This window comes from Mesoplodon bidens, assembly GCF_964165515.1.
Source record: "Mesoplodon bidens genome assembly, chromosome: X".
NCBI lineage: Eukaryota > Metazoa > Chordata > Mammalia > Artiodactyla > Ziphiidae > Mesoplodon > Mesoplodon bidens.
This window is the reverse complement of record NC_138163.1, coordinates 135,738,092-135,751,493: the sequence shown is the minus strand read 5'-3', so window position 1 is coordinate 135,751,493 and position 13,402 is coordinate 135,738,092. Positions and strand designations below refer to the sequence as shown.

General features: G+C 36.9%; 1 protein-coding gene across 5 annotated transcripts in view; it reads left to right on the top strand.

Annotated features, from left to right (window-relative positions):
* The window catches only part of LOC308608559 (ubiquitin carboxyl-terminal hydrolase 9X-like), a 134,960-nt gene that overhangs the window by 58,519 nt on the left and 63,039 nt on the right, over positions 1-13,402 (top strand). For all 5 annotated transcript variants that reach the window (XM_081221780.1, XM_081221779.1, XM_081221778.1 and 2 more), the window contains exons 19-21: positions 673-913; positions 1,229-1,378; positions 2,201-2,321. In XM_081221780.1, the coding sequence (XP_081077906.1) occupies positions 673-913; positions 1,229-1,378; positions 2,201-2,321 (512 nt within the window). The remainder of the gene's footprint in view (positions 1-672; positions 914-1,228; positions 1,379-2,200; positions 2,322-13,402) is intronic.

The following is a 13,402-nucleotide window of genomic DNA, read 5'->3' as shown; positions in this document are numbered from 1 at the left end:
CTTACCTGTGGGAAGGGAATATATACCAAGAGAAATATTTTGGTGTGAATTTTGTTTTTAAGAATTCAAAAATTTTTTTAGTGGAAACATGCATTCTGACATTTTTGTTGATACTCTCAAGGTGAAGTTCATTTCTTCCACATTTATAAGCACTCTTGGGCTTCCCTGGTGGCGCAGTGGTTGAGAGTCCGCCTGCCGATGCAGGAGACACGGGTTCGTGTCCCGGTCCAGGAGGATCCCACATGCCGCGGAGCGGCTGGGCCCGTGAGCCATGGCTGCTGAGCATGCGCGTCCAGAGCCTGTGCTCTGTGACGGGAGAGGCCACAGCAGTTTGAGGCCCGCATACTGCAAAAAAAAAAAAAAAAATCTCTTGGTGAATTGACCTTTTATGGGTTAAAATTAATTGATATTTTATTCATGTCTGTTATTAATCATAAGTAGAAATCTGTTCTGCATTCATAGAGGCAAAGATTAACAACAAAGGCTTATAGTTATGTTGTGTTTTCAAGATTAATTATAGTGTTTACAGTTAAAGAAATAAAAAATTTTTATTTTGTATATCCTAAAAACAAAATTAGTCTAAGCTTCTTCCTTAGGAAATGTTAAATTCCCAGCTTTTTGTCTTGGCCATCTACTGAATATTACTGTGTTTCCCCCCTCCCCTCCCCGCAGAGCATTCCGTGGTAAACATCTCTCTCTTATAGTTCGATTTCCAAACCATGGCAGACAAGTTGATGACTTGGACATATGGTCTCATACAAATGATACAGTTGGTTCAGTAAGACGATGTATTCTTAATCGTATTAAAGCAAATGTAGCCCATACAAAAATTGAACTCTTTGTGGGTGGTGAATTGATAGATTCTGAAGATGACAGAAAGCTAATTGGACAATTAAACTTAAAAGATAAATCAGTAAGTACATATAATTTTCAAATATTCTCCCAAAATTAAACATTGAGGCTGTTTTCTAATTGTTCATTAATGTTTGGGCATCTAACTCTTGTGTACAGTCTTCTACGTTAGGTGTTTGCATTATAACCCTAAGTAAGATGGGTTGTGTTGTGGAGGAGATATGCTACTAAGGGGTTATTTTGGATAGAACTTTTTAATTGTACCTCTAAAATTAAAGCATGAAGTCTTTTTTTAGCCTGTGATATATCTAGTTTCTGCATTTTCTGCATTTTGTGGAAGTATTTTCCATTGTCTTTGCTGTTCTATCATTTTTAGGTAATTACAGCCAAACTTACACAAGTAAGTTCCAATATGCCTTCCAGCCCTGATAGTTCTTCTGATTCCTCAACTGGATCTCCTGGAAACCATTGTAATCGTTACAGTGATGGTCCTAATCCAGAAGTGGAAAGTTGTTTGCCTGGGGTGGTGAGTAGATAGTGTGTGTAAGGCATTACACTCTTCTTTGACAATACAGAGAAATGTGTAAAATGGTTCTTTTTGTAAGACGTTTACATGTTCTAAAGATTGGGAATGTCAAATAAATATACAGTTAACTGTTAACTTCTTGTTGGATTTCCTAGTTGTTGGATTTTAAAGTAAAATTTCCCCATGGATATAGAATTATATTTGCATAGAATTAATCTGTCACTATTGAGCTACAATACTACTAAATATATACCTCTAGAAAATATTAGTCTTTCCTTTGGAACCATTTTTACAGAAACGTACAATCTCCTGTTTTTCTCAGATGCTTAGTAATACTTCTCACATATAAAGAAACAGCAACTCTTCCCTTTCTTACTCTTTCTCTACCCATCCTTCTTAAGAATCATAGCTGGAATAATACCAGCCACTTCATTGTCAGAGGAATTTGAGTCCTTGCGACAATTGGATTAGGAATTTAATCAACACTAGTTACCCCTGAAGGATGAAGTGTCTTTTGTATAAACAGCATCTGAGAGCTGTGTGTAATTCATGGTTTACAAAACAGAAAATGTGTCACAAAGAAATTAGAGTAGCTTAGGTTTATTTAATAAAATGATTGAGTTTGCATTGTGAAGAATCAGTGGGTTTGTAAAAAGTGAAAAGGTAGGGAAGGCAGATAATTTCAGGTAGTAAACATGGCATATGCTAAAGATGGGATTGATAAGTAGAAAACTTACTTGGGGAGAGTGTATAGGTTATTTTGAATAACAAAATTTTTGGACATAATTTATAGGTATGTACTTTTTGTTTTCTATATTCCAGATAATGTCACAGCATCCCAGATACATCTCTTTCCTTTGGCAAGTTGCTGATTTAGGTAGCAATCTGAACATGCCACCTCTTAGAGATGGAGCAAGAATACTTATGAAACTTATGCCACCAGGTAAGAAAAATACCTCCCCACTCCCTTCTCTACCCTGCTCCTAATGCTGACAAGTACTTAATAGACAAATACTGTTTCTTTTGAGATACACTTTGTGGTGTAGTGTATGATATTGATCATGTGTCATCCATACCATTGCTGATGAGAAATTTTCCATGAGTGATTAAAGAATATTTAGGAACATATAATGTAAAAAATATTTTTAGTGAACTAATGCACACAAGTCAGAAACTCAGGATTCTTCAAATCCTATATGAAAAACAGTAATATACCTCACGCATCCTCATCCTCCATTTCTGTTTCAAAAAAAAGACTTTTTATCTTTTAGGTTTCATTATTGCGTATAACAGTTTATCCCTAAACAGTATGTTTGCATTATTAATTTTTATGTCAAGTTTAGATATTATATACTGGCTTTCTTACTTTCACATCCTTTTCTGGTCATCTCACAATTTTGCTGAAATAAATTATTCATATTTTCAAGACTGTAAATATTATGGAAATATTTGGCTTAATAAAAATGCTAAAAATAAAAATTCTACTAACATTACAGACTATATCAAAATATTGTAATCTCCTAGGTTACCCACCTATGTATACTAGTTTTTAAAATCTCCCCCTTTTATTTGCTAGATTTTCTGTGGTATTCATTACTAAGTCTCCCTCATTCCCTTCAGTAATTTTTAAAAACAATTTTCAACATGGTCAGATGTGTTATATCCTGTTTTTGTTTATTTTCGTCTTTTGCTTCAGTCTGTTTCTTGGACTTCTTTATACAACTTTTGTATTGTGGATGCTCTAGTACACCTGTGTCTTGGGACTTTTTCAGTCAGTCCTTATTTTGCTGAAACATAGCCCCCTAAGAAAGGGGGGGAGTACATCGGAAGCAGATTTTTTTAAATAAAAAAACTACTTTTCTCAATTCAGCTGAACTCTTAACTATAGGAGTATTTTTTGTTTTGTTTTGTTTTGCTTATAGTAGTTTGAGTATAGCATTAAAGGTTGCAAGTTTGTTCCTTTATAATAAAGTTTCATAGCAGTTTTGACCATTGCGAAGACTAAAGCTATTTGTATGTCAGTTTTCTTTCTGTGGAGAAGCCTTTTAAGTTTGTTTTTAAAGCCCTTGAGTTGAGCTCTTCTGATGAACTCATCAGAAGAGCTTTAGGTGAATTGTTTTTTGTTGTTGTTGTTTTGTTTTTTGGGTGCTGGGTACTCAGTGGATTTCATCAGTCAGGAGATTAATTGCTTCAGATGTGAGTGTTTTGAAAAATGTTTGCTCATATTTTTCTCATTCTTTTATTTGTGCTTTTGAAAAATTTTTATGCATCAGAATGTGCTGTTGAATTTACAAAATCCATTTCAGTTATTGTTTTGCCTCTCTTAAGCTATTACAGTTTTTTTTGAAGATCATGTTGATACAACTCTCAGTTGACTTTTTTTAGCTTATTGTAACATTTTCACTTTTTTTTTTTTTCTGTTACCTATAGTTCGGTTTCATTTTATGAACATTTTGCAGTATTTGTACTAAAAGGATATTTCTGTTTCCCTAAACCCCATGTTTTGCAAAACCATGCATGTATTGTTACAGAGAAAATCTCAAAATTACAGAAAAGTAAGAAGTACAAAACAAAGAACTTTTTCTTTTTTAAACCATAAGAGAGCAGTTGCTCTGATGCTCTGTCATCCTTCAAAATAGTATTGTGATTTTCTTCAAACCAAGGACATTCTGCTATTAATAGCAAATTAAATATGTAAACCAGAAAATAAGCACTGAAATGTTTTCATCACCTAATTGACTGTCCTCATTCAAGATTCACCAGTTACTCTAGTTACTCCAGTAACATTCTTTAGCAGAGAGATTGGAAAACTTTTCCTATTAAAGACTAGATAGCGGGCTTCCCTGGTGGCGCAGTGGTTGAGAGTCCGCCTGCCGATGCAGGGGACATGGGTTCGTGCCCCGGTGCGGGAAGAGCCCATGTGCTGAGGAGCGGCTGGGCCTGTGAGCCATGGCCGCTGAGCCTGCGCGTCCGGAGCCTGTGCTCCGCAACGGGAGAGGCTGCAACAGTGAGAGGTCCACGTACAGCAAAAAAAAAAAAAAAAGGCTAGATAGCAAATGTATTAGGCTTTGTGGGATAAGGGGCAAAATCAAGGATGCTGTGTAGGTACTTATGTGAAAGGGGAAGCAAATTTCCACAAAAATGTTTATTAGCAAAATTCAAACTATAAAAATGATAATATAGTGCAGTTTTTATGATATGGGCCTACTAATGAGAATCACAGTATTTTTTAGGGCGTTATAGTATTTTGTTGGGGTTCAAAGTTTGTGTTCCATATCATCAAATCTGTTGCAAATATTCATTTGTTACTGCTTATCTCTAAAATATAAATTTTATATTTAATCTTTGATATGGTTTTTCCACAAACAGGTACTACTGGTCATTATTCCTTGATCATTTGTAAAAGGCATTCATAGAATTTCCTGTATTCTTCTCAATGTTTGATTTTTATCATGTCATTACACTGAAGTTTAATCACTTTGAATTTTAGGCTAGGTAGGAAGCTCTTCAATTTCGCAGTTAACTGCATTTTGAAATATGGAGATTTCCTTTGCACTTACATCACAATTTGGAAAGTGCTATGGGAACTGTAGCTTGAGTTTGGACAATATATCTGCTGTAAATTTAAATCATCTCTACCTTACTTGTAGTACCTAATACAGTGTAAATGCTATATGAACGGTTGTTATACTGTTTTGTTTAGTGAATAATGTCAAGAAAGGTCTGTGCTTGTTCAGTACATACAGATTGTAGGCCTAACTACATAGTAAACACAATAACATAACGTTTCTTTAAACACAGATTGCTTTCTTTCAGTGACCTGAAACAAAAATAATTGAATAACATAGAATATTTAAAACAGAAATACGTACAGAAAATTTAATTATCAATAAGAGAAAATATAAACTCACCCCCGCACACATCGCACACACACACAGACACACACTCACACACACTGTGTTGACATTCACCAAAATAGTGGGTTTTGTCTCTTTTAACCCTCATGTGATGGTCACAGTGTTGACAACAATTGCTGTTTGGTTGCCTACAGTGCTCATGTTGTGCGGCACTGAGATGTGTGGCACTATTGCTAAGCTGTGAAACACCAGGGTAACTCAAACCTCTGATAATATGTTAAAAAGATCATCTATGTTGGGAGAAATGCGTTCAAATTGTAGACTCTGACACTTGGGAGGAGATCAGTAATACTAATGTCAGAGACTTCCCTGGTGGCGCAGTGGTTAAGAATCCACCTGCCAGTGCAGGGGACACAGGTTCAAGCCATGGTCCGGGAAGATCCCACATGCCACAGAGCAACTAAGCCCGTGCTCCACAACAAGGGAAGCCACCATAATGAGAAGCCTGCGCACCGCAACAAAGAGTAGCCCCCACTCGCTGCAGCTGGAGAAAGCCCGTGCGCTCAGCAACGAAGACCCAACGCAGTCATTCATAAATAAATAAATAAATAAATAAATAAATAAATAAATAAATAAATAAATAAGTAAGTAAATACATACATACATACATACATAATTAATTAATTAATTAATTAATTAATTAATTAATTAATACCAGTGTCAGGATCAGTGGAGGTAGAGTCAGGAACATCAATCATTTCCACATGAAGCGGAGAGATTAGATTAGGGTTGACTGGGAGCATTGCCAGTTCGGAGGACCTTGAATGGCATATTCTTCTCATCGAAATATTTCTTCACTTCAAGAATGAAACACTTGTGGAGCCATTCCGAGGATGAGATAGCTGACACCCAGGCCTTCTTGTTATGTTGCCAGAGCACAAGCAGGCACTTTTTATTTTTATTCTTGAGTGCTGGGGATTGTTTACTCAGGAGAGGAGGCCTGGCTTGATCATGTGATCTGCTGCATTGCCACACAACACAATAGTAATGTGATCTTTCCAGGCCTTGAATTCTGGGGCCTACTTGGCATTCTTATGGATGTGGGTACTATTGGACACGTTTTTCCAGAGCAAGCTTTTTTCATCACAATGGAAGATTTGCTCTGAGTGTAGCTGTTTTCTTCCATGGATTTCTTGAGCCCCTTTGGAAATGATGCTGCCTCAGCATCAGCCAGTGCCAGTTATCCCATGATCTCTTAAGTTCTTGAGGCTGTAGTGCTTTATATAGCTATCCTGCTGTCCCTTACTAGCCTTAAAGTCTTTCATCGTGCTCTCCTAAAACCCCTCACAGCAGTGCTCTTGGAGGCTAAATGCTTTTTTGGTCATAATTTCACCATGAATAGGATATGTTCTCTAACATATCCTATAGCCACACACTTAATGTTTTCCCACTCATTGCAAACAGATAATCATGAAACAGACTATTTTAGCCATTGTAGGGGCAGCACAAACACAAGTTTCAGCTTTTTGTTTTATTGTGTGAATGCTCAACTTGCTCTTAACTTTACAGCCTTTAGGTCAAAAGATCAAAGATTTTGATTTTCTTGTTTACAGGTAGCACTTTATACTCCTTAGCCTGTGACAGATTGCTTTGACCAGTTAATTACACTTTAGAGCCATTTTTTAAGAGAAACAGTACATACAACAGCAAACAAAGAAGATGTGAGCAGTGCTCAATGAGTGCAGGAGATAGATTCAGGGTCTGTGAAGTGCTAGGAGGCTATAGCAGAGTATACTTAAACATTGCTTAATTCGCTTGGTTTCAGTGTAGTACATGGTGCATGGTCAATTCAACTTTTGCTTTTTGGAACCTTCTAGGTTGTGTTGTGTCTTGATTTTTCAGTATTTTTGATTCACATTTGGTGGAACGCTTGGATGCTAGATCTGTAGATGTGAAAGGCTGACTACTTGTGAATCAAACAGTGTTAGTTGGCATCTTAATAACTTCACTGCAGTATTTTCAACACTTTTGCCTTGTGGTTGTAGGTTGAATTCATTAAGAAGCATCAAGTCTGCAGCAAAATCTAAACTCCTAAACCATTCCAGTGTTTGAGAATATTTCTACTTGCACAAAAAAAATTTTATTCTTGACCCTGAGCTTTTAAAAATCACAATAAAACATTACTATTTTGCTAAAACGTTGAACTGCTATGTGGTAGGGCAAGTCAGAATACCCTGATTCTGTTTCCAGCAAAACTTTATAAACTAAATATTGTTAAGTCCATGAAAGTAAATGGAGTTCGCTGTTGACACTGCTGGTTAATAACATATTAATAGATTTGAATGTTTTCCACAAACTACTTGCTCATGAATAATCCAATGAATGACCATAGGATTTAAACATCTTACATTTTCACAAGCTTTGTAAGTCTTTCTTCCTAAGTCTTTTTCTCTTCCACATACACCATTACCATGATAATTTTATCAGATTTTACTGTTTGTATTAGTGTTTTCTCAGCTTATTTGAGAATATTTTCATTCGTAATTGTTTAATGCAGACTATCTAATTAGAGGCAAGGTCTTTAATCACTGCAAACTTGATATTGCTTTATTCTGAACAAATACTGAGCAGCATCATTAATATCTGTCACCTTAACATGGGCTCCCCAAAAAAATCACTCAAAGTCATTTGCCTTGCTTTTCTTTTTCTTTTTTTTTTTTCATTTTACTTTATTTACTTTTTTATGTAACAGGTTCTTATTAGTCATCCATTTTATACACATTAGTGTATCCATGTCAATCCCAGTCTCCCAATTTATCACACCAACACCAACACCCCCTGCCGCTTTCCCCCCTTGGTGTCCATACATTTCTTCTCTACATCTGTGTCTCTATTTCTGCCCTGCAAACCAGTTCATCTGTACCATTTTCTAGGTTCCACATATATGCGTTAATATATGATATTTTTCTCTTTTTGACTTACTTCACTCTGTATGACAGTCTCTAGATCCATCCACGTCTTTACAAATGACTCCGTTTCGTTCCTTTTTATGGCTGAGTAATATTCCATTGTATATACGTACCACATCTTCTTTATCCATTCGTCTGTCGATGGGCATTTAGGTTGCTTCCATGTCCTGGCTATTGTAAATAGTGCTGCAGTGAACATTGTGGTGAATGTGTCTTTTTGAATTATGGTCTTCTCTGGGTATATGCCCAGTAGTGGGATTTCTGGATCATATGGTAGCTCTATATTTAGTTTTTTAAGGAACCTCCACACTGTTTTTATAGTGGCTGTACCAATTTACATTCCCACCAACAAGAGGGTTCCCTTTTCTCCACACCCTCTCCAGGATTTGTTGGTAGATTTTCTGATGATGCCCATTCTAACTGGTGTGAAGTGATACCTCACTGTAGTTTTGATTTGCATTTCTCTAATAATTAGTAATGTTGAGCAGCTTTTCATGTGCTTCTTGGCCATCTTTGGAGAAATGTCTATTTAGGTCTTCTGTCCATTTTTTTTTTTTTTTGCGGTACGCGGGCCTCTCACTGCTGTGGCCCCTCCCGTTGCGCGGCACAGGCTCCAGACGCGCAGGCCCAGCGGCCATGGCTCACGGGCCCAGCCGCTCTGCGGCATGTGGGATCTTCCTGGACCGGGGCACGAACCCTCATCCCCTGAATTGGCAGGCAGATTCCCAACCACTGTGCCACCAGGGAAGCCCTTTCTGTCCATTTTTGAACTGGGTTTTTGTTTTTTTATTATTGAGCTGCATGAGCTGCTTATAAATTTTGGAGATTAATCCTTTGTCAGTTGCTTCATTTGCAAATATTTTCTCCCAGTCTGAGGGTTGTCTTTTGGTCTTGTTTATGGTTTCCTTTGCTGTGCAAAAGCTTTTAAGTTTCATTAAGTTCCATTTGTTTGTTTTTGGTTTTATTTCTATTACTCTAGGAGGTGAATCAAAAAATATCTTATCTTGCTGTGATTTATGTCAAAGAGTGTTCTTCCTATGTTTTCCTCTAAGAGTTTTATAGTGGCTGGTCTTACATTTAGGTGTCGAATCCATTTTGAGTTTATTTTTGTGTATAGTGTTAGGGAGTGTTGTAATTTCATTCTTTTACATGTACTTGTCCAGTTTTCCCAGCACCAATTATTGAAGAGAGTGTCTTTTCTCCATTGTATATCCTTGCCTCCTTTGTCATAGATTGGTTGACCAGAGGTCGGTGGGTTTATCTCTGGGATTTCTATCCTGTTCCATTGATTTATGTTTCTGTTTTTGTGCCAGTACCATACTGTCTTGATTACTGTAGCTTTGTAGTATAGTCTGAAGTCAGGGAGTCTGATGCCTCCAGCTCCGTTTATTTTCCCTCAAGATTGCTTTGGCTATTCAGACTCTTTTATGTCTCCATACAAATTTTAAGATTTTTTTTGTTTTAGTTCTATAAAAAATGCCATTGGTAATTTGATACAGATTACACTGAATCTGTAGATGGCTTTGGGTAGTATAGTCATTTTCACAATATTGATTCTCCTAATCCAAGAACATGGTATATCTCTCCATCTGTTTGTGTTATCTTCGATTTCTTTCATCAATGTCTTATAGTTTTCTGCATACAGGTCTTTTACCTCCTTAGGTAGGTTTATTCCTAGGTATTTTATTCTTTTTGTTGCAATGCTGAATGGGATTGTTTCCTTAATTTCTCTTTCAGATTTTTCATCATTAGTGTATAGGAATGCAAGAGATTCCTGTACATTAATTCTATATCCTGCTACTTTACCAAATTAATTGATTAGCTCTATAGTTTTCTGGTAGCATCTTTAGGATTCTCTGTGTATAGTATTATGTCATCTGTAAACAGTGACAGTTTTACTCCTTCTTTTCCAATTTGTATTCTTTTTATTTCTTTATCTTATCTGATTGCTGTGGCTAGGACTTCCAAAACTATGTTGAATAATAGTGGTGAGAGTGCACATCCTTGTCTTTTTCCTGATCATAGAGGAAATGCTTTCAGTTTTTCACAATTGAGAATGATATTTGCTGTGGGTTTGTCACACATAGCCTTTATTATGTTGAGGTAGGTTCCCTCTGTGCCCACTTTCTGGAGAGTTTATATCATACATGGGTGTTCAATTTTGTCAAAAGCTTTTTCTGCCTCTATTGAGATGATCATATGGTTTTAATTCTTCAGTTTGTGAATATGGTGTATCACATTGATTGATTTGTGTATATTGAAGAATCCTTGCATCCCTGGGATAAGCCCTGCTTGATCATGGTGTATGATCCTTTTTTCTTTTTTTTTTTTTTTTATGGCGATTCCCTTGTATGTTATTTGTTGCTTTTCCCTTGCTGCTTTTTTTTTTTTTTACATCTTTATTGGAGTATAATTGCTTAACAATGGTGTGTTAGTTTCTGCTTTATAACAAAGTGAATCAGTTATACATATACATATGTCCCCATATCCCCTCCCTCTTGCGTCTCCCTCCCACCCTCCCTATCCCACCCCTCCAGGCGGTCACAAAGCACCGAGCTGTTTCCTGTTTCCTGTATCGAGATGTTTCCTGTTTCTTAAGGTACGATTGTATTGCTATAAACTTCCCTCTTAGAACTGCTTTTGCTGCATCCCATAGGTTTTGGGTCATCATGTCTCCATTGTCATTTGTTTCTAGGTATTTTCTGATTTCCTCTGATTTCTTCAGTGATCACTTAGTTATTGAGTAGTGTATTGTTTAGCCTCCATGTGTTTTTATTTTTTACAGATATTTTCCTGTAATTGATGTCTAGTCTCATAGCATTGTGGTCGGAAAAGATACTTGATACAATTTCAATTTTCTTAAATTTACCAAGGCTTGATTTGTGACCCAAGATATGATCTGTCCTGGAGAATGTTCCATGAGCACTTGAGAAAAATGTGTATTCTGTTGTTTTTGGATGGAATGTCCTATAAATATCAGTTAAGTCCATCTTGTTTAATGTATCATTAACAGCTTCTGTTTCCTTATTTATTTTCGTTTTGGATGATCTTTCCATTGGGGAAAGTGGGGTGTTAAAGTCCCCTTCTATGAATGTGTTACTGTCGATCTCCCCTTTTATGGCTGTTAGTATTTGCCTTATGTATTGAGGTGTTCCTACGTTGGGTGCATAAATATTTACAATTGTTATATCTTCTTCTTGGATCGATCCCTTGATCATTATGTAGTGTCCTTCTTTGTCTCTTCTAGTAGTCTATATATTAAAGTCTATTTTTTCTGATATGAGAATTGCTACTCCAGCTTTCTTTTGATTTCCATTTGCCTGGAATATCTTTTTCCATCCCCTTACTTTCAGTCTGTATGTGTCTCTAGGTCTGAAGTGGGTCTCTTGTAGACAGCATATATATGGGTCTTGTTTTTGTATCCATTCAGCCAATCTGTGTCTTTTGGTGGGAGCATTTAGTCCATTTACATTTAAGGTAATTATCGATATGTATGTTCCTATTCCCATTTTCTTAATTGTTTTGGGTTCGTTATTGTAGATCTTTTCCTTCTGTTGTGTTTCTTGCCTAGAGAAGTTCCTTTAGCATTTGTTGTAAAGCTGGTTTGGTGGTGCTGAACTCTCTCAGCTTTTACTTGTCTGTAAACGTTTTAATTTCTTCATCAAATCTGAATGAGATCCTTGCTGGGTAGAGTAATCTTGGTTGCAGGTTTTTCTCCTTCATCACTTTAAATATGTCCTGCCAGTCCCTTTTGGCTTGCAGAGTTTCTGCTGAAAGATCAGCTGTTAACCTTATGGGTATTCCCTTGTGTGTTATTTGTTTTTTTTCCCTTGCTGCTTTTAATATGTTTTCTTTGTATTTAATTTTTGACAGTTTGATTAATATGTGTCTTGGCGTATTTCTCCTTGGATTTATCCTTTATCGGACTCTCTGTGTCTCCTGGACTTGATTAACTATTTCCTTTCCCATATTAGGGAAGTTTTCAACTATAATCTCTTCAAATATTTTCTCAGTCCCTTTCTTTTTCTCTTCTTCTTCTGGAAACCCTATAATTTGAATGTTGGTGCATTTAATGTTGTCCCAGAGGTCTCTGAGACTGTCCTCAGTTCTTCTCATTCTTTTTTCTTTCTTGTGCTCTGCAGTAGTTATTTCCACTATTTTATATTCCACGTCACTTAACCATTCTTCTGCCTCAGTTATTCTGCTATTGATCCCATCTAGAGTACTTTTCATTTCATTTATTGTGTTTCTAATCATTGCTTGATTCATCTTTAGGTCTTCTAGGTCCTTGTTAACGGTTTCTTGCATTTTATCTATTCTATTTCCAAGATTTTGGATCATCTTTACTATCATTATTCTGAATTCTTTTTCATGTAAACTGCCTATTTCCTCTTCATTTGTTAAGTCTGGTGGGTTTTTTATCTTGCTCCTTCTCCTGCTGTGTGTTTTTCTGTCTTCTCATTTTGCTTATCTTACTGTGTTTCGGGTCTCCTTTTTGCAGGCTGCAGGTTCGTAGTTCCCGTTGTTTTTGGTGTCTGTCCCCAGTACCTAAGGTTAGTTTAGTGGGTTGTGTAGGCTTCCTGGTGGAGGGGACTAGTGCCTGTGTTCTGGTGGATGAGGCCGGATCTTGTCTTTCTGTTAGGCAGGTCCATGTCTGGTGGTGTGTTTTGGGGTGTCTGTAGACTTTTTATGATTTTAGACAGCCTCTCTGCTAATGGGTGGCGTTGTGTTCCTGTCTTGCTAGTTGTTTGGCATAGGGTGACCAGCACTGTAGCTTGCTGGTCGTTGAGTGAAGCTGGGTGCTGGTGTTGAGATGGAGATCTCTGGAAGATTTTTGCCGTTTGATATTATGTGGAGCTGGGAGGTCTCTTGTGGACCAGTGTCCTGAAGTTGGCTCTCCTATGTCAGAGGCACAGCACTGACTCCTGGCTCCTCAATTTGGGATGATTCGTTGTCTATTCATGTATTCCACAGATGGAGGGTACATCAAGTTGATTGTGGAGCTTTAATTCCTGTATGATCCTTTTAATGTGTTGTTGGATTCTGTTTGCTAGTATTTTGTTGAGGGTTTTTGCATCTGTATTCATCAGTGATATTGGCCTGTAATTTTCTTTTTTTGTAGTATATTTGTCTGGTTTTTGTATAAGGGTGATGGTGGCCTCATAGAATGAGTTTGGGAGTGTTTCTTCCTCTGCATT